The following is a 26703-nucleotide window of genomic DNA, read 5'->3' as shown; positions in this document are numbered from 1 at the left end:
CTGGGGGACCGAACTATGGTCCTTCCTAGGCTAAAGCGGGCAAGGCAGACTCCTTATCACTTACGCCACCACTTCGGCCTCCAGAATATTCCCTCCTAAATGTTCTGCTCAGCAAGTTGGCCCAAGAACCATTCAATGTGCAATTATTAGTCTGACATTTTTACATTTATAAAAACTACATTCAGGAGCAAAAGCAGAAAAGGTTCTTTTTCTAGTGGTTAGGGTGCATACATTGTATGCTAATTAGTTCCAAGCCTGACCAAGAATGAGCCCTGAGCACACAGCCAGAAGTAAGCCCTTAACACTACTACCAGTTGTACCACCCTTCCCTCACTCAAAAAATACATTCAACCTAGTAATTAGAATAACTTTGTTTCTCATTATCATTAGCTTTTGTACTGTGAACTTGAACTCTGATCTCTGGATTCTCTTCCATGTGCCTTTCTCCTGAGATCAAAAGATAGTTTCATTGCAGTAAAAAGAAATGCAAAGGGGGCAGTTCAATCATTCAAGTACATTTCAAGCCTCTATTCATCTTACTTCCACTTATATCCCAATGGCCAATGAAGTCATTATATTTACCCTTAATCAAGAAAACAGGAAAATGCAGTTTTTCTAAAGCTTTAGATAGAGGGTGATAGTCTGATTACAGGGGAATCAAAAGTATGGGTCAGTAATTTAATCTATCTTAATAGCAAAACATACCCAGACCTTCCTTTAATATTCTAAAAGTGATCAGATTTTTTCCTGTATTGACTCATGAAGTCATTCATTTGGAAGAAAACTAAGAATGTTTCTCTACTCAATATTTCTGGCCCTCTTATGACCATGTGTTTATATGAATTTTCTTTACACAAAGCAGTTTTCCAACCCCAGTTATACTTGACTGGGTTATAATTTAATTCACTTCTATAAATTATTACTCTGTTCAGTTATATCTGCCTAAAAGTAGTATTGGTTTCCACAATTTCAGTTCCAAAGACTTCTTCCCCTTCAGATATCAGTGAAAAGTCTAGCAATCCTGGTAAATGAGTGAAGGGGAGTAGGAAAGACAGATAATATAGAGGCATAGGACAAGGTAATGGGCTCAGAGTTTCCAAACTCTCTACACCAGGGGTCTCAAACTCGTGGCCCGCGGGCCATTTGCTGCCCTCCGTACATTTTGTGGCCTGCGGCCGGCCTTCAAATATCGCAGTATTCGCGAATAATCGCAATAAAAATTGCATTAGAAAAAAATCACATTAAACATTCGCATACCCCTAGCAGTTCCATTCGGGGTATGCAAATGTTTAATGCGATTTTCTGCGGGTTTTTTTTTCGTACTAATGCGATTTATTGCGAATGTTCGGTAAGTGAAATTCCTTATACAGGCCCTGCCTCACCCCAACTTTGCCTCCTGCGGCCCCCAGGTAAATTGAGTTCGAGATCCCTGCTCTACACTCAACTTACACTCATTACCCACCATATGCATAGGCCCAGAAACTCTAAATCCCCTTTCAGGACTTTTTAACCAGTTTCCTTATGCAAGCATGGGTGATTAAATTGTTGTCTATTGATAACTTAAATATCTCCAGCCTCAAAACACCTCTGCACAAAATAAAGGGAAGTTACTGTTTTAATCCAAAATGAAACCAAAAATAAAGTTATCTAAAAGATGATGGTTGTGGTTATTTTCAAGAACAGAGTTTCTTGTTTTAGTGACCAAGTTAAGCAGTGTATTAGTTAATGATTAAATCTTGGAATTAAAGCCCCACTAGTACAGGCAAAAGACATGCATGAAACAGTAATGGAATTCACACACACAGGTATACATGGAACAGTAATAGAATTCACACACACACAGTAATAGAATTCCCTCCCTCCAAGCTGCTTCTGTCTTGCAGCGCCAGTGGAGTGGAGTGGGATTTCGGTGAATTCACTTCAGGGAGAGTGGGTTCCCCGGGTTGGCATCTGGAAAAATATGAAATATTAAATAAAAGAAACCACACAGTATGTGGGGTCAACACATCTTCTGGCAGGAGTGCTACAAGTTTGTTTTCCAAACGGGTTTTTATAGGGGTAAGCCAGTCACAGGTGCGGAGAAGGATATTTACAATAACAAGGCAAGGTTAATTGCAAGAGAAAAGGTAACACTCAGTGCAGCTTTTAACAACCAACCTTAATTGCAAAACAAAGTTAGGAGGAGGTTAAGAAATATCAAGAAACTTGATCTTCCTGAGCTGGGTTCCATTGTGTTTTCCTATTTTCTGAGCAGAGTCAGTTTCACCCTTGTTTACCAGAAACTTCAGCTGCAAGGACAAACTTGAAAAAGAGAAAAATATTGTCTGAACTTTTAAGGTTATATATATTTCTTTGTTTTGTTTTGTTTTGGTTTTTGGGCCACACCTGGAGGTGCTCAGGGGTTACTCCTGGCTGTCTGCTCAGAAATAGCTACTGGCAGGCACAGGGGACCATATGGGACACTGGGATTCGAACCAACTACCCCTGGTCCTGGAATGGCTGCTTGCAAGGCAAACACCGCTGTGCTATCTCTCCGGGCCCAGGTTATATATATTTCTTAGTCATCTTTGGTGCTGTAATTTCTTTTTTTCCTTTTTTTTTTTTTTTTTTTTTTTTTTGTCTTTTTTTAACCACACCCGGCTATGCTCAGGGGCTCTTCCTAGCTTTGCTCAGGACGCCTTCCTGGCATGCACGGGGGGCCATGTGGGATGCCGGTGACCGAACTCAGGTCGAGCGCGTGCAAGGCAAGCGCCCTACCCGCTGTTCTATCGCTCCGGCCCCTGTAATTTCTGAACCAAATTATTTGATAGAGGCCACAATTTTTGCCAGAGATAATGTATCTCTTTGGAAATTCCTCAACCATCCACGCAGAGGAAAAAAGGTGTCCACAGCGGGCCTTTTGAGGAACCCCATGTGGGATATTGCAGTTCTCCCCACCAGGAAAATCTAAGGATACCTCTGGTGGGCTGAATTCCCCTAAAGGTTTATGATGCCGTGGCACACACACCTTTTGTAAAGCTGTGCTCAGAGTAGTACTCTCAAGTGATAGGGTATAGACTTTTTTACCTACTAGATAAAGAAGCTTTTCTGTTTGTTTTTTTTTTCTGCTCTAAATTAACTATTTTCCCTAGGAATCCATAGATATTGGCTTCACGTCAAGAAAATTTTATGGTCTGTTTTATGTACCCCTCTCATTTACTCAGGATCACATAAAAATTTCTCAGGTGAAAAGGAGTCATGAATAGAAAAAGTTAAGCACTGAACTAGACCAAGCTTAGTGTAATTTATATAGCCTTAAAGATAAGGTTGTACAATACAATAACAAGATAAGAGTACTTTATCAAGAATTCGTAAATCTATACTAAATTAGTAAATCTGTAGCCTCCAAAAATCACAAATAATACAGCTATTGCCTAAGATAAAATACAGATATTCAAGATGACTACACAGTATGAAAATAAGACAAATTAAAAATGTCAGGTAGATGTGATAAGGAAGCAAATTTTATGGAAATGGGCTGAAAAATTTAAACATATAAAAGTATTAAATAATGCATAGATATATAAAATGAAAAATAATAATTTATCCCAGATCTGAAAGAGAAGTTGCAGGTGATAGGGTGGGAGGGAATCTGGGTTATTGATGGTGGGAAAAATGCACTAGTGAAGGGGGTGGTATACATTCTGTGACAGAATTTTTTTTTTGGGGGGGCCACACCCATTTGATGCTCAGGGGTTACTCCTGGCTATGCGCTCAAAAGTCGCTCCTGGCTTGGGGGGAACCATACGGGACTCCATGGGATCGAACCGCGGTCTGTCCTACTCTAATGCTTGCAAGGCAGACACCTTACCTCTGGCGCCACCTTCTCGGCCCCTGTGACAGAATTTTTTTTAACAAAGGTACTAAAATAAAATAATTGTAGTAATATGGGGCCGGAGAGATAGCATGGAGGTAAGGCATTTGCCCTTCATGCAGGAGGTCATCGGTTCGAATTCCGGCGCCCCATATGGTCCCCCGTGCCTGCCAGGAGCAATTTCTGAGCCTGGAGCCAGGAATAACCCCTGAGCTGAGCACTGCCGGGTGTGACCCAAAAACCACAAAAAAAATAAAAATTATGCGAGTTCCTGGGATTGACATTCTTTAAAGACACATTAGGAAAAATAATTTATGACTGAAATTTTTCTAGCAATGATGAAGCACAAATAAGGTTCAAGATCTATGATTTGATTTTACCCTGTTCTAAGTTAGCTTGTTACTGTTTCTTCTAAGCTGTCAGAAAACATAAGATCTTTGGTCAGAGTAAGACTTCATTACTCACACCATCGTAAAAAGTGGTGCCTTTTTCATTGCCTTTTTTTTTTTTTATATCAAATACTACTATTGCAACACAAAGGACTCTCTGAATGCATGTGCATATAATGGGCAGAGGAGAGGAACATTGAGTTTAAGAAACTTTTTGGTGGTTTTGTTTTGGGGTCACATCTGACAGTGCTCAAGGGTTACTTCTGGCTCTGCACTCAGAAATCGCTCCTGGCATGATGGCCAGACTGGTGGTGCTAGAGTCTGCCTTGCAAGCGCCAGCCTAGGACAGACCGTGGTTCATTCCCCCCCCCCCCCGCATCCCATATGGTCCCAAGCCAAGAGCGATTTCTGAGCACATAACCAGGAATAACCCCTGAGCATCACTGGGTATGGCCCAAACAAACAAATTGCTCCTTTTAGGCATGGGGGAAACATGGGATTCGAACCACCATCCATAATGCCCCCACTCTTTGCTATCTCTCCAGCCCAAAGTTTCAGAGAGAGACATTACTCATCTTAATGTTTGCACAAGACAAGCATATGAGAAATGACCCCAGTGCCACTTAACATTCATTCCATAAATTATGAGTCATACTTAAAGAATAAATGAAAATACTACAAAAAAGAATGTATACATAGGAAGTGTACTACATTATAACTAAATTAAGAAAAATTAAATCCCACACAGGGATAGTTGTCAAAAACTTTTATTTACCAACTAATAGAGACCAGAAGTAAATTTTGGACTCAAGGTGATCCCAGTACCTCATAGTCCTCTGCTTTTGCTTTCTTGTCTTGATAAACAAATAATTACTGTATTTATCTGTATGAATCTGAGTAACTTAAGATAAAGTCTAATTGTGGAGCCTCTTTTACTTAGATCATGGATGACCATAAAAATTAATAGGACTAGAGAGGTAGCATAGCAGTTGGACATTTGCCTTGCATTCTGCTGATCCAGGACGAACCTTGATTCGATCCCCAGCATCCCATATGGTCCTTCATTATTGCTAGAAAAATTTCAGTCATAAATTATTACTTTTTCCTAATGTTCTGTTTAAGCCAGGAACGATTTCTAAGTGCATAAACAGGAGTAACCCTTGAGCGTCACCTAGTGTGACAAAAAAAAAAAAAAAACTATTACAGGGGTTAATGCATGTGCCTTGTATGCAACCACCTCATTATGAAATCCAGTGGTCATAGCACCACCAACAGTAATACCTGTGCATAAAACCAATAGTAAACCCTGAACTGGAGTGACCCAAAACCTCTCACCTCAAATTAAACAGTGAAAATTATAATTTTTTAAATAGTAATACTGGTTTGTTTCACTAATGCCTACAGAAAGCAGAGATTTGTATTGATAGATCTATTGTAGCCACAGAAAAATATTTGTATATCTTTAAAAATATAACCACTGCTCATTCAAGCTAACATTAAAGTACATACAACCAGTATGGCTTATGCCATGCATGAGACCAATCTGTGTTTAATCCCTAGTACCACTATGGTCCTCTAATTACTGCCAAGAGTGACTTGATTCCAGGTCCAGAAGTAAGCCCTCAACATTGCTGGGTATGATCCAAAAAACAAACCAAAAAAAAAAGTATTTTTTTTTGGTGACTAGTTTAGTATTTCCAATGCAGTGATACATAAAACAATTTTATGATTTGCCTCTAGCAGTGAATCCTCTGCTGACAATTTAATATGTGCAGGATTTTCTGTATATTTAATGTATTTTTTATTTTGCTACTTACACTTCTGAAGATATTATGTTGGAATGGGGTACAACAGGACAGCACTTTTTATAAAAGGAAACTGGATTTTTTTTTTTTTTTTTTTTTTGGTTTTTGGTTTTTGGGCCACACCGGGCAGTGCTCAGAAGGTCACTCCTGGCTGTCTGTTCAGAAATAGCTCCTGGCAGGCACGGGGAACCATATGGGACACCGGGATTCGAACCAACCACCTTTGGTCCTAGATCGGCTGCTTGCAAGGCAAACGCCATCTCTCCGGGCCCGAAACAATGGAATTTTAACACTGAACTGATACCTCTCTGGTTTCAAGTTATATATTATTAAAGTAATTGTAGATTTTATGTTACTAAAAAAAAATTGTGAGTTTTCCTGTCTTTAATTTACTGTATTTTTCTCAACAGTGTGTAGTAGTAACTGAGATTAAACTGCCGTTGCAGAAGAAAATCAATGATTTCTGTCGTTCTCAGCACCCTCCAATTAAGGTGAAGTATCATTTTGTAATGCTTTATAGTTTAACCAAGGAATAGCATTTTATTAGATTTTACAGTTTGAATTTTCTGAAAAACATTTTGTTTTGGGGCTACACCCGGTGACACTCAGGAGTTACTCCTGGCTGTGCACTCAGAAATAGTTCCTGGCTTGGGGGACCATATGGGTCTCTGGGGGATCGAACCACAGTCTGTCCTAGGCAGCCACTTGCAAGGGAAACACCCTACTACGCCACCGCTTCGGCCCCCCCCCAAATTTTTTATATGAAAATTGTTATGATACTTTTTTCTTAAAATTTTTGTTATTTCCTATTTTTAAACTAAGTTGTAAATTGTTTCATATGCACTTCCAAAACTAAGGAAGAATTTAAGAATTAATTTAGGAATTAAGAAATAAGAGGTGGGAAAAATAGCTCAAAGGACTGGAGGACAGAGCTTGGTATTGATCCCAGCACCTCATAGTTCCTGAGTTTGTTATACTGGAAGCAACCTCTCAACACTATCCCAGGAATAACATCCAAAACTGCTAGTCATTCAAAGAGAAAAAATTAGAAAATGAAAGGATAAATAAATACTGAGCTAATAAATAACTAACTATAGAACCTGGTAGAATCAAGAGGTTCTTGATTGTTTCAACAAATACTCAATTCTACTTTGTATATGATAGAAGTTCTAGAAATCCATTAGTGATTAGAACATGAAAGTTTTCTACTCAAGAAAAATCACCTGCTTGTGATGGAGATATATGACAAGTAAATTAAAATATATTTGTGGGGTACAATGGAACTGGTGCTTGCTTTGCACTCAGCCAAACTAGGTTTAATCCCTATCATCCCTTAGGGTCCATAATAAAGTACTGTCAGGAGTGATTCCTGACTGTAGAGCCAGGGGTAACCTTAGGCATCACTTGGTGTGTCCCCAAAACAAAACAAAAAGTATGTTTTATGTTAGTTTCAAATTCTGTGGGGAAATCTAGGATAAGAGTATATAATGGGTCCAATCTGTTTTGTTTCTTCATTGCAAAATAAGATATATGCAGTGTGCATAAGAATTCGTTCATAAGTTTTGTTTTTACTATAGTCAGACCCTCCAATGGTCTGAGGGACAGTGAACTGGCCCCCTGTTTAAAAAGTTTGAGGACCCCTGGCATAGAGGATAGGATGTTTGTTTTGCATGTAGCTGACCCAGGTTTGATCCCCAGCATCCCATATGGTCCCGTGAGCAAAGGTTAGCTGCATTCAGTGCAAGCACTGTACCCTACCCTCTGTACTAGTGCTTTCCTCCCTTTCTATATATATATATATCTATATATATATCTATATATATATATAAAATATAGAAATTTTTGGGCCCAGCGAGGTGGTGCTATAGAGGTAAGGTGTCTGTTTTGCAAGCGCTAGCTAAGGGAGGACAGCGATCCCCCAGCGTCCCATATGGTTCCCCCAAGCCAGGGGCAATTTCTGAGCACTTAGCCAGGAGTAACCCCTGAGCATCAAATAGGTGTGGCCCAAAAATTAAAAAAAAATTTTATGTAAGTAAAATTTAAAAAGTTATATAAATAAATATCTTTCTGTATAGACACAATTTTTTAAAATGAAAGATTTATTAGAAAATAGAAGGCAAAGGAAAATACTAAAGGAGGACTTCTTTTTTTACGGACTAGAGCACAGGCTCTGTATGCAAAAGCCTCAGGTTCAATTAATAAGCAGGACAGTTTCCATTTCCTTATATTTTATTTCCTTAGTTAATAGTGATTTATAGTTTTATTTGCATAAGCTTTTATATCTTTTGTTAAGCTGATTCCCAAATACTTGGTTTTATCAGGCACAATTTGCGAATGGGAGTTTCTAAAAATTTTTCTTCTGTTTCATTGTTGGCATATGAGAGTGCCAAGGATTTCTAATAATTTTGTAACTCGTGTAACTATGCTAATTTATTGGTTTTAGAAATTTATTTAGCTGCATTTATAGGATTTTCTAAGTTAGTACCCTGTAATCTGCAAGTAGTGATAATTTTATCTTGTTTTTTAATCCTCATATTCTTACTATCGTTTACAGTTCATCAGTGCAGATGTATTTGGAATTTGGTCACGGTTGTTTTGTGATTTTGGAGATGAATTTGAAGTTTTAGATACAACAGGAGAAGAACCAAAAGAAATTTTCATTTCAAACATAACACAAGTATGATTATATATGTATATTGTATGTATTTGTTTTTTTAAGTTGATGTGATAGTATTTTTTAAAGGTCATATCAGCATTATACATGTATAATGTGTAGTATCTTTCATTTGTTTTAGAATACTTTATAGTAATTCTTAAGAGAATATTTTGTTAGATTGCATTAATTATACATAAAAAGACCAGAATATCAAAGCATTCTGGATGTCTTTCTAAATCTGAGAGGTTTAGTAATTGATAGATCAATATTTATGTCATAAGTTTAAATTTTTTATCTATGGGGACTGGAGAAATAAAACAGAAGATAAGAATGCCTTGCACACAGCTGACCAATGTTCAGTCCTTGGCATCACATATATCACATACTGCCTGACCTCTGTCAGGAGTGATCTCAGGAGCAAAACGTAAGAGTAAAATCAGAGTAAAAATAAGCCCTGAGCATAGCCAATTGTGGCTGTGACCCCAAAATGAAAAATCAATGTTAATTTATGTTTTGATCTGTTAATCCATTTATTCTTTACTTTGTTCTTTGTCAGATATAGGTGTACAAATTATGTCACAAATCATGTAGCTCACTATTCTTGTCCAGGAAATATACCCTTAAGTCATCAAAGACAAAAAATTTATTTTCTTTTTGGGTTATACCTACTGGTATTCAGAATTTACTCCCATAATATTTTGGGATCACTCATGCAGTGCACAACAGTACTGGGTATTCAACCCAGGATGGCTTTATGCAAAGCAAGTTTACCTTCTGTACTATCTCTCCAGCTTCAGAGAAAAATTTTAATCTGCTTTATTGCAGAAACATTTGGAGGAAAAGGAATGTTTAAGAATTAATTGGCCTCCCAATCTACATAAATTTTTAATCCTATTCTTTTGAATTATGTAAGCTTGATATTTTTTATTCCCTAAAAATGATAGGGAATCATTATGGTTCATTTATGCTGCATTTTGAAAATTGATTTATTCATTTTGAAAATTGATTCATTCATTTCATTTGAATCATATGTATAGATATATTGATATATAGGTACATATATATTAATATATATTATATATCAATCTATACATAACTATATATTGACATATCATTGCATGTTATATATTATATCTAGTGTAGCTACTATACATATATACGTATATGATATATTACTATATTACTATGTATCTATACATATATATGTGTCAGTAACGACTATTATAGTCATTTTACATTTAAACTCAAAAGAAGCCTAATAGGGAATGCAATAAAGGTTAAGAATAGTATTTGTTCATCTGTCTTTTTTGCTTTTTACTTTTGTGGGGAGGGCACACTCGCTAGTGCTCAGGGTTACTCCTGGCTCAGCACTTAGGAATTATCTTGGCTGGTTCCAGGACCATATGGATGCTACAGATTGAACCAAGTTGTCTGCATGCAAGGTGTCACCTTGCCTGCTTGTTAACACTTTAACCCCTATTCATCTTTCTTTTTTGTTAATCTGTCTTTTCACTTGACTTTTAAACCCAAACCTTTGTTTCCCTTTTTTAAGAAATTTTCATTGGGGCTAGAGAGATAGCACAGAGGTAGGCCGTTTGCCTTGCATGTGGTCAACCCAGGACTAACTGGTTCGATTTCCAGCATCCTAGATGGTCCCCCAATCCTGCGAGGAGCATTTTCTGAGTTTAGAGCCAGGAGTAACCCCGAGTGCCAAAACCAAAAAAAAAAAAAAAAAACCAAGAAATTTTCACTGAAAAATAGTTTTTGCTGCATACAGATTGGTTTATTCAGCCTTTCTTAACCTTTCCATATTATTTTGTTTCTTCCCAAAAATACCACACTATCAAAATAAGTTTTAAAGATAGCATGATATTTAATGCATGCTTTTTTTATTAAATAATGAAGGAAATATGGGAATTATTGATAAAAATCAGAAAATAACATTAATATTTTTATTAACTTACCTGAAAGTTATTTCCCCCTGTTAAAGATTTTTTATATGAAATATAAACCTCTATTAATGAAATATAAGCATCTTCTTTAATTTTATTTATATGCTTATAATAATTTCATTATCCTAATCAAGAAAGAATTTAGAGGTTTATATAGATTAAATTAATCACCTTTTCTATATTTTGTATAAATTAAATGTAGTGAGGACATTTCTATATATATATATATATATACTTTTTTTTTTTTTGGTCTTATTTCATCTGTACTCCAGTGATGAGTCTTTTTTTTCCCAGTTTTTTTCTTGATAAGTAGGCAGGACTAGACAGTATGTAACATGTTCAGCAAGCATTAAACTTGAGACTTTCTAGTTTTTATTTTTTAAACTTTATTGATTGATTAATTGGTTGGTTTCTGGGCCATGCCCACCAGCAACTCTTGGCTCAGCATTCAGAAATCTAACTGATCCCTCCCATGTTGGCCACATGCAAGGTAAATGGCCTACCTCTGTGCTCTCTCTCAGGCCCCGAGACTTCCTACTTGCAAATTTCTATCCTCATTCTGACATTTCTTTGATTTCTAGTTGCCTTTTTTTTTTTTGGTTTTTGGTTTTTGGGTCACACCCGGCAGTACTCGGGTTACTCCTGACTATCTGCTTAGAAATAGCTCCTGGCAGGCACGGGGGACCATATGGGACACCAGGATTCGAACTAACCACCTTTGGTCCTGGATCAGCTGCTTGCAAGGCAAACACCGCTGTGCTATCTCTCCGGGCCCTTCTAGTTGCTTTTTTAAAATCTTTATAACATGACTTTAAAAGTTGAATGTGATAACTTTGAATGTTTTATAAGCCACAGGAAAATTACATGTTTTTAGCATAAAAAGTAAATTGATTACGTAAATAAGAAAATATTTTTAAAGACATGCTTTTTTTTACTAAGGAAAGAGAAAAAATTGGAATTTGATTGTTTTGAAAATGACCATGATAGCATGCTAATGTAGGTTTAAGATTTGGGATTTGAATGAAAAGAATTTGTTTGTAGTGGATTATTCTTATTTTTAGGCTAATCCTGGCATTGTCACTTGTCTTGAAAATCATCCTCACAAACTTCAGACAGGACAGTTTCTAACCTTTCGAGAAATTAATGGAATGACAGGCTTAAATGGATCAGTACAACAAATAACTGGTAAATTGATAGTTGTTTTATTAATTCATGTGTACACAGTCATTGTTCATCATATTTATAACTTAGATACAAAGTGTTGAGAATTCAGTCTTGGCCTCAAAACATTTAATCCAAGTAAGATGTTATTGTTAGCAATATTTTATGGAGAATAAAAGTTATTCCTTTTTTTTTTAATTTTTATTTTGATCATAATGACTTACTTATCTTTCACAGTAGTATTTTAGGTACATATCAACATTGAATCGGGAATATCCATCACCAAATTTGTCCTCCCTCCATCCCAGTTCCCCTTCTGCAGCCCATAAACCCCACCATCACCCCCTGACTGCTAGAGTAGGTGGTACCCTCCCCTGTCTCCCCCTCTATTTAAGAAGCGGAGCTAGATAAATTGAGTTATATGGCTTTGTTTGAAGGAAAGAAAAGCAATAGATTGGGGTACAAAATAAGAGGAAAAAAAGTCAAATATGCCGAAAATAGGCAGAGTCTTTCCAGAGGATTTCAACCTCTGAGAGAAGATGTGAAAAAGGCAATTGAAACACCATCACAATACAGAAAGAAATATCAAATTAAATATTCAGTGAGCACCACACAATAGTCTCGGTTCTGAAATCAACTCATGCCGGAGTGCAAAAAGAGAGAGAAGATAAAAATAAAATAATATTGGAGACATCAACTTCAATCTTTACACTAATATAAAGACGTCAAAAAAATCGATCAATCAATAAATAAATATGTGGAAAAATTATTTTTGTGCTTTTTTTTTTTTTTTTCTTTTCCCCCTGCATAGGCATAGTAACTATTGGGGATATTACAGAGGGAATTCCCTTGGCCTAGGAGATACAGGGTTTCTCTCCCCCTGAAGTGTACTGTCATGGGATTAACTATAGACTACTTGCATGATCATTTACTCTCCCCTCGGTGTTTTCGTGGTGTATGGAAGACTTATATTTCATCATGGATGGTAAAATCATGCCTCTGTATCTAGAGATCTTGGTGACTGTGCAGCTTCAAGGAATGGAGCTTATGATGAAGTCTTTCTTTGTGGTTCTAGCAGTTCTGCTTCTTCAGTGTCGTTTTAATCCATCTTCTGTAGTTGGTGGTCTTGGTCATTATGTTGCTCCTAGGATGGTGCCTGGGATAAAGTCTTTCGTTATGTTTCCAGAAGACCCGTTCAGTTGCGGTTGTCTCAGTCAGGCCTCTGGAATTGGAGCTCTTGTTTGTTGAACAGATTGACGTAGACCAAAAGCTAGGGTAGAGCTTTTTGCTGCTGCTGTTGTTGGTCCCTGGATATGTACTCTCCCTTCCCGGTTGTAACATCCAGTCATCTATATATAGCAGTCTTGGCTTTTGCACAGATCAAAGGGTGATGGTGACATGTTTTCTGATTTTGTCTTACCTTTGGCTGATGAGGAAGGACAACTTTTGCTCTTAGATCAAGTTGTTCCCATTTCCTCAGTGTCAGGTTATCAATTTAGCACTGGCACATGTTGATGTCAGAGCAGCATTATACATGCCCTGGAGGGGATTGGGCTCCTGGAGCTGTTGTGGAAGTCTGTCGTTTCTATATCTGGGGTCCAGGAGTCAAGGCTGGATGGTCGGTGTCTAGTTCTCTGGAGTCTAAGTTGTTTCCACATGACATACGTTCAGGGTGGGAGATGTCCCTGTGTTGTAAACAAGTATGAGTTCTTATCCCTAGTAGATAAGAGTTAGTTTTTACACATAAAATTTCCCGTTTGTTTAATATGTCTTTGCAGGAAGAAGTGGTGCTACATTATATTGCTGGTGGATTTGGGGGTGGAGAGAGAAGAAAACAGACACCTGACAAAAACTAGGAATATACATGTTCACACATATCTATAGAAAAAAAGAGTTTCTTTTAAAAAAATTAAATAAAAGATGTAATTAAAGGAGTAAAGTGGGGCCAGGAGAGAGAACATGGAGACAAGGTGTCTGTCCTTCCTGCAGAAGGATGATGGCTCAAATCCCAGCATCCCATATGGTCCCCCGTGCCAACAGGGCCGAGAATAAAAGTTATTCTAAGAACTCATAAATTTATCATGCCGCATTACAAGTTTTAGGATAGTAACAGTGGAGACAAACCTTGATTATGATTTAAGTATTCTTTGGTTTAGGAAGATGGTAAGAATATCTAACGTAAATAGACTTTATGTATAAAGGCAAAACAGTTGATAACGAGATTCATAGAAATTTTGTGCCAAAAATTTGTTGAACTTTAAGTGACTTTAAATTGCATTAGATTTTATGAGATTTTTAAGAATATTAATTGATACTATATTGGTTAATTTTATGTCATTCGAAAAGTATTTTTAAGAGCTAAAACAATATACTTACTTGAGATAGAAACAAGTGCTCCTCTAGATTTGTTCTACTCTGATGTTTTATCTGTTCATCTTTACCTAATTAAAAAGTTTGTTGAGAAAGGATTATTGTTGAATTTTTGAGTAAGCAAATGGTTCACATAAAAATGAAAAAGTTTACTGCCCACCCATAACTTTACTTCAGTTTTTTACCCACTGCCCTTGCATTACTGATTGTTAGTGTTTTCTTAAACTTTATTACATATAGAAAGGAAGTTCATTGTACATAGCCTTGCCCTTTGCCTTTTTATTAAAACAAAATATTAAAGTGATATTTTTCACATCAGTGATTACTGGAAACAATTTTCAGCTATGTGTAAATATGTAATTCTCAAATTTTTGTATATTAAAAATGAAGTAAAGTACTATTTTTAGGAACTTGATATAATATTATTCTACCTATGAAATATACGATGCATATCTAGACAGACACATACACATAAACATTGCAGTTTCAGTTTAGAGAATCCCATAGCTATGAATTTAGAGAATCTCTGGAGAAGCCCATGTTCTCTCTTAAGCACATATCTCTCTAACCCTCATTTCTCCGAATTTCTTTAAAGAACATTATTTTACTTCATGAAGGAAGGAAGGGAAGAAATTTAGTATCTAAAATTTCAGACATACTTTTTCCTTTACTATAACTTCTAATTTTTGCCATGTTCCCATTGATTTGACAAATTTTAAGTGAGTTACCAAAACTATACTCCCTTCTTCCCCACTCTACTCCTGTCTCAGTTATCTTGATAGCTTACTGTTTTAGACTAGGGGTAAAATAGCATTTTGTTGATAAATGTTCTTACCTAAATACCTTTATCAATTTATAATTGTATTTCTTTTTATTTTATAGTGATATCACCATTTTCCTTTAGCATTGGTGATACTACAGAAATGGAGCCTTATTTACATGGAGGCATAGCTATACAAGTTAAGACTCCTAAAATGGTTTACTTTGTAAGTATTTTTTCTGCTTTAAAAATATTTAAGGACCAGAATGGTAGCGCGCGCGCGCACACACACACACACACACAGCAGGATACCACTATAAAATGAAATCTCGTCAATAGCAGCAAAATAAGTGGGTTTGGGAGATGTGGTACTATAACAAGTAAAATAAGTTAGAAAAAAGTCAAGTAGCATGATAGCATTCATATGTGGGATATAAAGAGAGCAAAGTAAGGACAAATAAAACTAATCCAAAGCTAACCTTTGAATCTAGATTGCCAGAGAGCCAGAGTGCATAGAGGCAAATGGGTTAAAGGTTTCTAATAGCACTTTGATGGTGGTTTTAATATAATAGTTTTGTAGAGGTCTGAAAAAGAAGGTACTCCTACAGCTGAATAATGAAACTCAGTATTACCTTGATTGGGGCTTGGGGCGCTAAGCCAAACATTTTATCTTAAAGGCCTGACAGATTTTTACCAAAAATTCATACCTACTTTAAGGATGGTGGTGTCCTTTGAAAAATGCTATCACCAAAAATAGTTTTGATTAGAGTATCAAATGTATAGCCTTTGTGTTGCCTCAAATGAGTTGTACCTTCCTGAGTCATCAGTTAAATTTCTTTTAATTATTTCTTAAGGCCAAAGATAAAGCCAGTCATATATTTTGGACATTTAATAAACAGGCATTGGAAAATGTTTTATTATTTCCTTTCTAAAATAAGATATTTTTATTTATCATAGTTGATTTAAGATTTCTTCATTTTAAGTTGTACATATGGTGGCAAAATGCTGTAAGTTGGTATTAAAAGGAAATAGGTGTTTATGTAGAGAACATTTATCAGGGAACTAAGTAATTTAATACCTTAGACTACTTATTGTATGCTATCTAATACCTCTATGTTTTTCTTGTAAGTTCTCAAGACTTTTTCCCAGAGCTATTATTAAATATAATCCTCTACAACACTGTGTCCAAACCAAAATTATAACAAAATAAAAGGTGAAACACCATAAAGTGTCAGGTTGTTGTGTGTATAACTTCCTTTTGTCATTATGGGTAATTTTGGTCTCTTCTTTTTTTGCTTTTTTTTCTACATATGGTAAATTTTGGATTTTTTAATTGATGCTCAGAATTGAATCCAGGGCCTCACATAAGTAAAACGAGTGCTCCTAACACCAAGTCACATCTCTAGCCCTACATATAAATTTATTTCAGTTCTTGTCAAGTATAACAAATGTTTTGGGTTTGTTTGGTTTTTTTGTTTGTTTGCTTTTGGGCCACACCCAGCAGTGCTCAGGGGTTAATCCTGCATCTGTACTCAGAAATCACTCCTGGCAGAGTTGTGGGAGCATATGGGATGCCAGGGGGGATCAAATCTGGGTCCGTCCTGGGTCAGCAGCATGCAAGACAAACACCCAACTGCTGTACCATGCTCCAGATAAATGTTGATCTTATTTTTTTGTTTTTGGGTCAAACCCAGCAGCACTCGGGGGTTACTCCTGGCTATACGCTCAGAAATCACCCCCAGCAGGCTTGGGGGACCATATGGGATGTCAGGATTCAAACCACTGTCCTTCTGCATGCAAGGCAAATGCCTTACCACTGTGCTATCTCTCCTGCCCCAAGTGTTGATCATTTTGTTTTAGAAAAATATAGTAGCTTGGGGCTGGAGAGATAGCATGGAGGTAAGGCGTTTGCCTTTCATGCAGGAGGTCATCGGTTTGAATCCCAGCGTCCCATATGGTCCCCCGTGCCTGCCAGGAGCAATTTCTGAGCCTGGAGCCAGGAATAACCCCTGAGCACTGCCGGGTGTGACCCAAAAACCACAAAAAAAAAAAAAAAATATATAGTAGCTTTTCTCTTTAAAAAATAGATTTGTAAAAAAAAAAAAAAAGATTTGTGAAGTATACACAGTTTATTTCTTATTTCTAAATTTACTATGTAGACAACTTATCTTCACTTAATGTTAAATTTAACATTAACTAAAGGAAATGTGAGATCAGGATATAATATACATAGGGGTCTGATTGGGTACATGTTTTACTTGATAATAGCCCTATTTGATGCCTGTTACCTGTTTCTCCCCATTCCTCTCCCCCCCCCCCCCCCAGCACCACCATGTGTAGTCCTAGTGCCCTCTCAGCCCTACTAGTGTGTAATCCAAGTAGTTTCTGGGTTCCTGGCATTTAGGGTCCTAACCAGCTCTACATCTCTGGCCACTGGTATTCAGCCATAACAAACTAATGTGTTCAATTATCACCACTAATTGACTCTGAGTTCCCTTAATACTACTTGAGATTCCACAGAGTAGAATGGGATGGGGATATGTGCTATTCAAACAGTGAATGGTATCAGTTTTTATATTTCACTTCAAATATAGTATTTAATTTTATTTCAGACCTTTGGAAGAAAAACTCATTGTTGGGCTTAAGAGATAGTATAAAGGTTCTAGGTGGGATTTTATGTTATAAGAAGCCCAACAGCACACCAGGTGTGACTCCTAGTGGTTCTCAAACTATGGCCCACTTTTTGTTTCTTTACTTCAAAATAAAACATATGCAGTGTGCATGGGAATTTGTTCATAGTTTTTGTTTTTATTATAGTCCGGCCCTCCCAGCAGTCTGAGGAACAGTGAAATGTTTAAAAAGATTGAGAACCACTGCAACCCACCCCATCCCCCAAAAAAGAGATAGCTATTAGTGTTCTGACATCCCTCAGCATGTTTTGTGAAGTAATTATTTGCTCTTTCCCCACCCCTCTATCCTTTTGCTCTCCCCCCCTCTTATCTTTGCTCCCTTTTCTCCCTTTCCATACTCCCCCCCCCCCTTCTTCTATCTTTCTCTCCTCCCTCTCTAGGAATCACTGGAGAAGCAGATCAAAGATCCAAAGTGCCTCATTGCAGATTTCGGAAAACCTGAGGTAAATGAAAGTCCGAAAAGGGAAACAGATTTGAGGATAGTCTTTGATAAATTACAGAGTTAAAATAGATTAATTATATGTACTTTTAGACTAAATTATTTTAATAAAGATGATAATCATACATCTAAAATTGACTCCCTAGGATTACAAACAAGAATTTATATTATAGACAAATAGAAGAAAGTTTTAGTTTTTTATGATTTGCTATTATGGTTATATAGAAATAAAATTATTATAATTTGTACAAATATGAGCTTACTAATAGTTTTTTTTTAGGCCCTTAGAGTACAGGACTCTAGGCGAATTGCTTGTTTTCATCCTCTGGTCCTACATTGAATTAAAAACTTGACGTGAAGCTGCCAGGATCAACCCCCACACCCTCAGAACACTTCTTTGGAGGTCTCCCTTCCTCCTTCCTCCCATTCCCCAGCATGGTTTTTAAAAGATTTATTTTAATCCTATGTAGTTTTATTTAATACAAGCATGCACGCCCCGCAAATTTTACAATGCAAATTGCTGGATACACTTTTGTAACAGTGAAAGTGTTTGTGATAAGGAGAGAATTTATATTACTAGTGTCTAAATTTGTAAATGTTAATAGAACAAAAAGTCTGAATGAACTAAGAGAGAGGTTTTGTTGCTCTTACTCATTTGATTTCATTGTAAGTTCTGATTGGATGCCTAATAAAAATAAATTAGACCACCTGAAATTGTATAACCTCTATGTATTACTAAAACATGGATCATAGTTTTGATATGTTGTCTTGTATCTTCTACAAGTCTTTTATCTCCTTATCTGCTTGAGGCATAACACATTTACTGTAGGGAGGAAGATAATATTTCAAAGCATGAACACTGTGCCTAGATTATATTATATTAACTACTCAGCAAATATTAACAGCATTTTTATTTCTCATAGGCATCTTTGCAGATTCATATGGCTATGATTGCCTTGGACCAGTTTCAGGAGAAATATAATCGCAAGCCAAATATTGGGTAATTGGAAATTATTTTCCCTCATTATAAATACAATATTTTATAGTAAATCTTTTACTATAAATTAAATTTTATAGAAATTACAAATTAAAAATATTAAGTTTTAGTTTGGTTTGTTTTGGTTTGGGGCCACACATGGCACTGCTCGAGGGCCCAAGTTATTTTGAGGTTTTTTAAAACTACAACTTTTTAAAATAAAAAATTATTACGAACATGTTTGTAGTTGGGTTTCAGTTATGAAAAAAGAACATTCCCCCTTCACAAATGTAACATTCCCACCACCAGTGCCCCCCCATCCCACTCCCTGCCTGTATTCGAGACAGGCATTCTATTTCTCACTCATTACCATTGTCATGATAGTTGTTGGTGTAGTTATTTCTCTAACTGCACTCACCACTTTTTATGGTAAGCTCATTTTGTGGCCTTCCAGCCTTCATCTCTATTGTCTCTGGGTATTATTATAATGTCTTTTATTTTTCTTAAACTCCATAGATGAGTGAGATTATTCTGTGTCTCTCTCTCTCCTTCTGACTTAATTTCACTCAGCATAATAGTTTCTGTTTCTCCATGTATAGGAAAATTTCATGACTTTATTAGGAGTTGACAGGACATGGGACTCTTGGCCATACTTGCTCTCCCTAGGCTCAGGCCCTTTCTCTAGTTTCCTTTCAGAGCAGTATATTCACCCCTTCTCTCCAGTAAACCCAGTCCACTGGAAAAAATAAATAATTAAAATACTGAATTTTTATTCTTTGTATGGAATATTTTAATGTTCTGTGAAAGTATTTAATCAGTGATCTTCAAGTCAGTAAAATGCTTTGTACTGCCTCTTGTCAAAATTCCTGTGTTTTCTAAAATATATTCTTATGTTTTAGTTTTGACAATGACCTATGTATAGCTACTGGAAAAACTGAAGTCGGTACTTTGTTTTAATCTTAGATGCCAACAAGATTCAGAAGAACTATTGAAACTAACTGCATCTATAAGTGAAACTTTGGAAGAGAAGGTGAATGTTTAAAGTTAACCACCAAAAATAATTTTGCTTGTTAATATATAAACGAATGTTCTATTTATTAATACTGACTGCCTTGTTCTTCAAAACTCAGCTTTAATACTGACTTTGTAGCACTATAAAGTGATTAGAGTAGTACATGTATATGTAATACAAATAAATTATGACTTATTATTTTACCTAGTATTATCTAAGATTTTGTAATGGCCCCAGAGGCCTTGTTTTCACCAGGGAAAGTGGATTTAGAGCAAGTGTAAGTGTCTCAAACAAAGTTGAGAATGAAATACCTGTGGCTGAGTAGTAGTCTCCTTTATCAAAGTGAGAGAGCTGCCTGCAACTGCAGTTTTTTTTTAAGTACAGTGACTAGAGACTAGGGGTTATGGAAAGAAGGCCTATCCTGAACCAGTCCCACCCTGGTTGCTTGATGACGTGCCAAGTCAGGAAAATCTCTGTTGGGGTAAAAACCATGTTGTAAACAGATACAAAGAAACCAGGGGTGATTTTGGGATGAACCAGGTTATAAGTTGTAAACCAATAGATTTAATTATTGAACTTAATAAACTGTAAAAGTCCTGAGTCTTCTGTTACATATTCAGTTTCTTAATTTCATTTTGTACATTTTTAAATAGAGAATTGTTTTTTCACTTTATAGTACCAGTGCCTGCTAGCCAGCTTCATTTTGACAAATATCAGACTAGCACTGCTTGTTCATTTATTTGAAAGTTTATTTTGTTCTTTATACATAGGGAAAAATTAAAACATTTAATTTTGATAGTAGTAATAATGATAAATATTTTATGCTATTGAAACAGATTTCAAATTTATAGAAAACAGTGAAGCACCATTATTTGTGTAGTAAGGGAAAGTTGTAGAAAGATGGAAATAAAATGCTGTCTGTGGCTAAAATAACAATTGTTATTGAGATGAAACTTAGAAAAAATAAATTAAAACATCACTCCATTCTGGAGATTCACCCAAGTTTTCTACTTGTCAGGCCTTCTGAGCTTAAATCTTACCTTCCCCCTTTATTTTTGATGAAGCAAGATAGTTTTTATTGAAACTGAATTAGGAAATTTGATGCAAGAGAGAAGCAGTTGTTCAGGAGAACACAGCTATGCTTTAGAATTGAAATAAGCAAGCAAAGTAACAAAGGCAAGCAAGATATGTATGTGTGTCTGTGAGAGAGAGAGGCTGTGCTCAGGGCATACTCCTGAGTTCTGTAGTTTGTATGTATAGCTAATACAATCAAGATACAAACATTTTTAAAAATAAAGATACTTCATGCCTCTTTATTTCCTCTCTTCAAACTAACCTTTTGCAATAACTGTAGTTCTACCTTTTTTTAGAACATGAATAAGATCACATGGCATTATATATAGCCTTTTGAGTGATTAAAGTTAACTTAAGTTTTGTTTATAATTTGTTTTTTTTTGGGGGGGGGGGGTTTCGGACACACCCAGCGGTGCTCAGGGGTTACTCCTGGCTGTCTGCTCAGAAATAGCTCCTGGCAGGCACGGGGGACCATATGGGACACCGGGATTCGAACCAACCACCTTTGGTCCTGGATTGGCTGCTTGCAAGGCAAGCGCCGCTGTGCTATCTCTCCGGGCCCTATAATTTGTTTTATTCATGTTGTATATTCCATTTTATTGCCAAGTAATATTCTACTGTATAGATGTATTTGCAGTTTATCCCAGCTTCAGTTGATGAGCATTTGAAATTTACAAATATTTATTTACAAAAACATCAGAACTATCTTAGAATTTAACTAGTTGAAATATTATAATGAGGAGCCGGAGAGATAGCATAGAAGGTAAGCCGTTTGTTTGCCTTGCATGCAGAAGAATGGTGGTTCGAATCCTGGCATCCCATACAGTCCCCAACCCTGGCAGGAGCGATTTCTGAGTGTAATCCTGAACTCTGCCGGGTGTGACCCAAAAACAAACAAACAAAAGAAATATTATAATGATAAGTTACAATTTTATAAATGTTTTCAAAGTATAAGAACTATGTAGTGTAAATTCATCAAGAGGGAATAAAAATCCTTATTTATTACTAATAAATTATTTGTAGAGATTATCAAAGGACAGTTTCATCTCCTTTTGAAACTCTTGTTTTAAATACCTTTTTTACAACTTGAACACTTATAAATAAAACTGACAGGCATGCATACAGAGGTTTTGGTGTCAGCCTGTTATACTTTCTCTTGCATAGGCACCTAGTAGTTTATTACCTTCTTATGGCAGTGTACATTTAATTTTATAGGGAATTGCCATATATTCAGTTCATTAATACTGATGAATTTTAGTATCATTTCTTAAGTTTATTGATATTTAGATATCTTTGATACTTGTAATTAGGTTATTCATTATATTCTGTTAATAGAATTCTTCTTTAGGGGAGCACAGAACACCTTAGCAGTCAGTATTCTGAGGTCGCCTGGGCCACTGCCAACCATACTGTCTATCTGGTTTCTGGTTCAACTCATTGGCAAGAGAATGTGCTGCAGCTCAGACCATGTAGTATAAGTGAAAATGAGAGCCACATTCACAATGCTGGAGGCTTCCAGAGTTGTACCTGATAATGCTTGCTCAGGAAGCATATAGTCTTATCAGTCAGACTCAGGAAATGAATCTTTGCATATACCCTAACCTATCTATTATCTCCCTGTGTCTGATTGAGAGAAGTATTTATATATTTTGTATATTGGTTCTTTTATTTCATAACTATTTTATCAATCAGGTTGTCCTTTCATGTTTTAGTTCTGTTTGGGGGCCACAACCAGAAATAATCAAGGCCTAATCCTGGCTCTGCTCCTGGATCACTCCTGATGGGTTTCTGGGTCCCATATGGAGTGCTGAAGATTGAACCTAAATTGACCCATGCAAGGCAAGCAGCCTGCCCGCTGTACTAGCTTTCTTCTCTGGCCTCCATTATATCTTTTGAAGAACAGATCTTTTGATAAAACATCTTTTTCCTCTTTTGATTTATGCCTTTTTGTTTTAGGAATTTTGTAGTTTAATGAATTTAGTTTGTATTCTGTATAAAGTATACATCTAATTTTCTTTTTTTTTTTTTTTGGTTTTTGGGCCACACCCGTTTGACACTCAGGGGTTACTCCTGGCTATGTGCTCAGAAATCGCCCCTGGCTTGGGGGGACCATATGGGACGCCGGGGGATCGAACCGCGGTCCTTCCTTGGCTAGCGCTTGTAAGGCAGACACCTTACCTCCAGCGCCACCTACCCGGCCCCTCATCTAATTTTCTATTATCACTATTTTTTCTTTAAATTTTTTTATTGAAATTTTGACTTGCACAGCTCTTCATAGTTGAGTTTCATATCGTGAACCAGCCCTTCCAGCCCTCACCTCATCTCTATTGTCTCTGGGTATTATTACAATAATGTATTTTTATAGATGATTGAGACTATTCTGTTTCTGTCTCTCTCCCTTGGACTTACTTTATTCAGCGTAATAGTTTCCATGTATTGACTGATTTTTTTTAATTCTGTATAGTTTCGTACTTTTCTGAGTTCATGTTTTTATGCCTTTACAATATATATCAAGGTAAAAAAAAAAAGTATATGTGAATATTCAGTCTTTTTAACCCATTTCTTGACATAATAATTATAAAATAGGTTGTTCAAGAAGTTAAAGTGATCAAATTATCATTGAAATTTTGAATGTACTTTGTGAATATTATTGATGCTGTCTTTTGGCTTGTGTTTCAGCCAGAAGTAAATGCCAGCATTGTGCAATGGCTCTCTTGGACTGCTCGAGGCTTTCTACCTCCACTTGCTGCAGCAGTAGGAGGTATTGCTAGCCAAGAAGTATTGAAAGCTGTGACAGGGAAATTTTCTCCTTTGAGCCAATGGGTTAGTTTTGTATTTTAATCTTTTTTTTAATGGAATTACCCTTACAGTGAATGCCAGTTACAATTATAAATGTAGTTGTAATTAATGTAAGAACCTCAAATATTTTCTCTCACATAAGAGATGTCATTTGTCAAAAGAACTTCATTACGTAAATGCAACTGACAATTTAAGTTGAAATTACAGACTGTATGTAACCTAAAGTTGCATTCTGAAATTATCTTCTGTGAAAATGAGAGAATTAATTCCTTTTCTTTATACTTAGTCTTTTATACTATTAGTTTATTATTCCTCAGATGTCAATACTCTTGAACTTGTTCCATCGAATCTTAGAACCTTTCCTTTTCTAGTTACAAATCTCTAAATCTTAAGAACTATGTAGTGTACATTCATCAGAAGACACAATAGAAATTCTTATTTTTACTAAGAAGGAATAATTGGCAGAGGTTATCAAAGGACAGTTTTTATCCTTTCTGAAACTTGAAACAATTTGTGTATAGCATTTATCTTTATTAAACAATATAAGTTCAGATGTGAAAATCTAAATTCAACTCTTAATAGGTTGGGAAATATAATTTACAGTATTTGGGGGGAAGAGTTATATCAGAGTGTTCTGGGGCTTACTCTTCTGTTCTCATGGATCACTCCTGGCAGGACTTGGGGAAACACAGGGTGCTGGATCAATTGTGGGTTCATAGCTTGCAAAACAAATGCCTAGCCATCTATACTATTTCTCCAGCTCCTAAATTTTATTCTTAATAAAGGCTTTTGTGTTATTATAGTCAAATAGACAGTTGCTTATATTCATATTAAGCCATATAAATAACTTAAATGATGACAAATGAGATTTGATTTTGTTCTGTTTATTTTTAGAAGTGCTGAAATTGTGACTTTCTATGTCAATTCCTATGCAGTGTACTACTAATAATTGGTATATAAGTAGCTCAAGTTAGAAAATAGACTATTAATTATCAATTGTTCAAGCAAAGCTGAAATTATCAGAGATATGGGTTAATGGTAGATAATTAGCACATTCAATGTTCTAAAGTTAACTCCCAGTGTTTGGCCCTTATTAAAAAACAAGTTTTTAATTAAAAGAGGCAAATTTAGCTGAAATTAAATAGGACTTTTTGATTTTATCTAATTGTATTTTTCATTGGAATTTAATCATTGAATACCTTAATGTAAGTTTAAACTAAGTATAAAACTATGTAGTAAGTTTTATTTTTCTCTTCTACTTCAAGTTATATATTGAAGCCGCAGATGTTGTTAAATCCCTTCGTAGACCTGACCGTGAAGAGTTTTTACCACGGTAAATCAGCTACTTTTTTCTTAGTTATGTGTTTGTTAGAGGAAACTAGATCAATAGATTTTGTCTAAGTACTCACTTGTTTTAGATACTACTTCTCCTAACTTACTTAACTTCTGTAGTAATTTTCTCTATCGAAAGAGACAAAATAACACAATTTCTTTGCCAGTATATAAATAATATAAAGTTTTATTTCAATTATATTATCAGACTATAAGTGCAAACAGTTAAGTGTCCGTTTCAATCATGCTTGTTATTTTCAAATTTATTTGATTTTTTATTTTATTACAGCTTAGTTAAGATGGTCATATTTTAGTACATAAATAAAGGATTTTGTTCAAAGTTACTGTATACTGCCAAACTTCTTAAAACCCTTCCCCACTGTCCCTCTAGATCATCATTCCCTTTCTCTTCTCCAATGCTTGGTAATCAATTTTGTCAGATCAGCAGTGGGAAAATTTTCATCCAGTCTGAAGGATGACTTTATTCTGGTTATCATTTCTTTTGTAGTACAGAAGCATCTTACTTTGCTATAATTCCATTTGTTTACTTTGTTTGACCAGTGGCATTGATTTTGTTGATAAACCTCTAAACTCAGTGTCATGAAGTGTTCTGCCTATTTTTTAATATATTTATTTTTTCAATTATGTCTTTCATATCCTTAAGTGATTCCTATTATTTTATATTTATATTGTATATAGAAATGCAGCACATTTTTCTGTTGATGTATAAGCTATTATTCTACATTGGTTTGTTTTAGAAGACTCCATGATTTTCTATTTATATTATCATGGCAGTTGGATTTAATGATATTTTTATTTATTTTCCAATGTGGCTTGATTAGATTGGAGATGAGACTTTCAATTTTTTCCCCATTCAGTATGATGTTGGCTGTGGGTTTGTTGTTACATTTGAGTTACATCTCTTTTTTTTTTTTTTTTGAGTTACATATCTTAACATCCCTATTTACATCCCATTTTCATTGAGGATTTATTACCGTGAATGAATATTGACTATTCAAAAGCTTACATTCTATTCAGCTGATATGATCATATGATTATTAATAATTCTTTTTGTTCATATAGTGCCTTGCACTAATTAATTTGTGTATATTGAACCACTTCCATCCCTTGAATGAAACTTGATCATGTGTAGTTCTTTTGATAAATACATTATTTGATTAGGTTTGATAAAAAATTTGTTGAGGGGGGAGGGCGGGAGGGCCTTTAGGGATATTGATATGTATTCTCTTTTTTTAGTTATCCTTCTGCTCTTGGTGTTAGGGTAATGTGTTGACTTCATGAAAGCTATTAAGGAAGGAGTATTGTTTTTTAGGGGTGGGGAATTAGGAACTTGTGATGGGCATACTCAGCAGTGCACCGAGCTCAGGGATCCATCCTGGAAGTCTCAGGACATAAGTGTACTATATGGGAAGCC

General features: G+C 35.8%; 1 protein-coding gene across 1 annotated transcript in view; it reads left to right on the top strand.

The window, feature by feature from the left end:
- Positions 1-26703, top strand: part of UBA6 (ubiquitin like modifier activating enzyme 6) — a 68251-nt gene that overhangs the window by 11956 nt on the left and 29592 nt on the right. The window contains exons 7-15 of the mRNA XM_049790008.1: positions 6458-6538; positions 8602-8724; positions 11717-11840; positions 15069-15172; positions 18017-18079; positions 18999-19075; positions 20015-20081; positions 23817-23960; positions 25202-25269. Coding sequence (XP_049645965.1) covers positions 6458-6538; positions 8602-8724; positions 11717-11840; positions 15069-15172; positions 18017-18079; positions 18999-19075; positions 20015-20081; positions 23817-23960; positions 25202-25269 — 851 coding nt within the window. The remainder of the gene's footprint in view (positions 1-6457; positions 6539-8601; positions 8725-11716; positions 11841-15068; positions 15173-18016; positions 18080-18998; positions 19076-20014; positions 20082-23816; positions 23961-25201; positions 25270-26703) is intronic.

Source organism: Suncus etruscus, chromosome 16 (genome assembly GCF_024139225.1).
Source record: "Suncus etruscus isolate mSunEtr1 chromosome 16, mSunEtr1.pri.cur, whole genome shotgun sequence".
NCBI lineage: Eukaryota > Metazoa > Chordata > Mammalia > Eulipotyphla > Soricidae > Suncus > Suncus etruscus.
The sequence above is the reverse complement of the archived record's forward strand: the minus strand, read 5'-3'. Positions and strand labels throughout refer to the sequence as shown.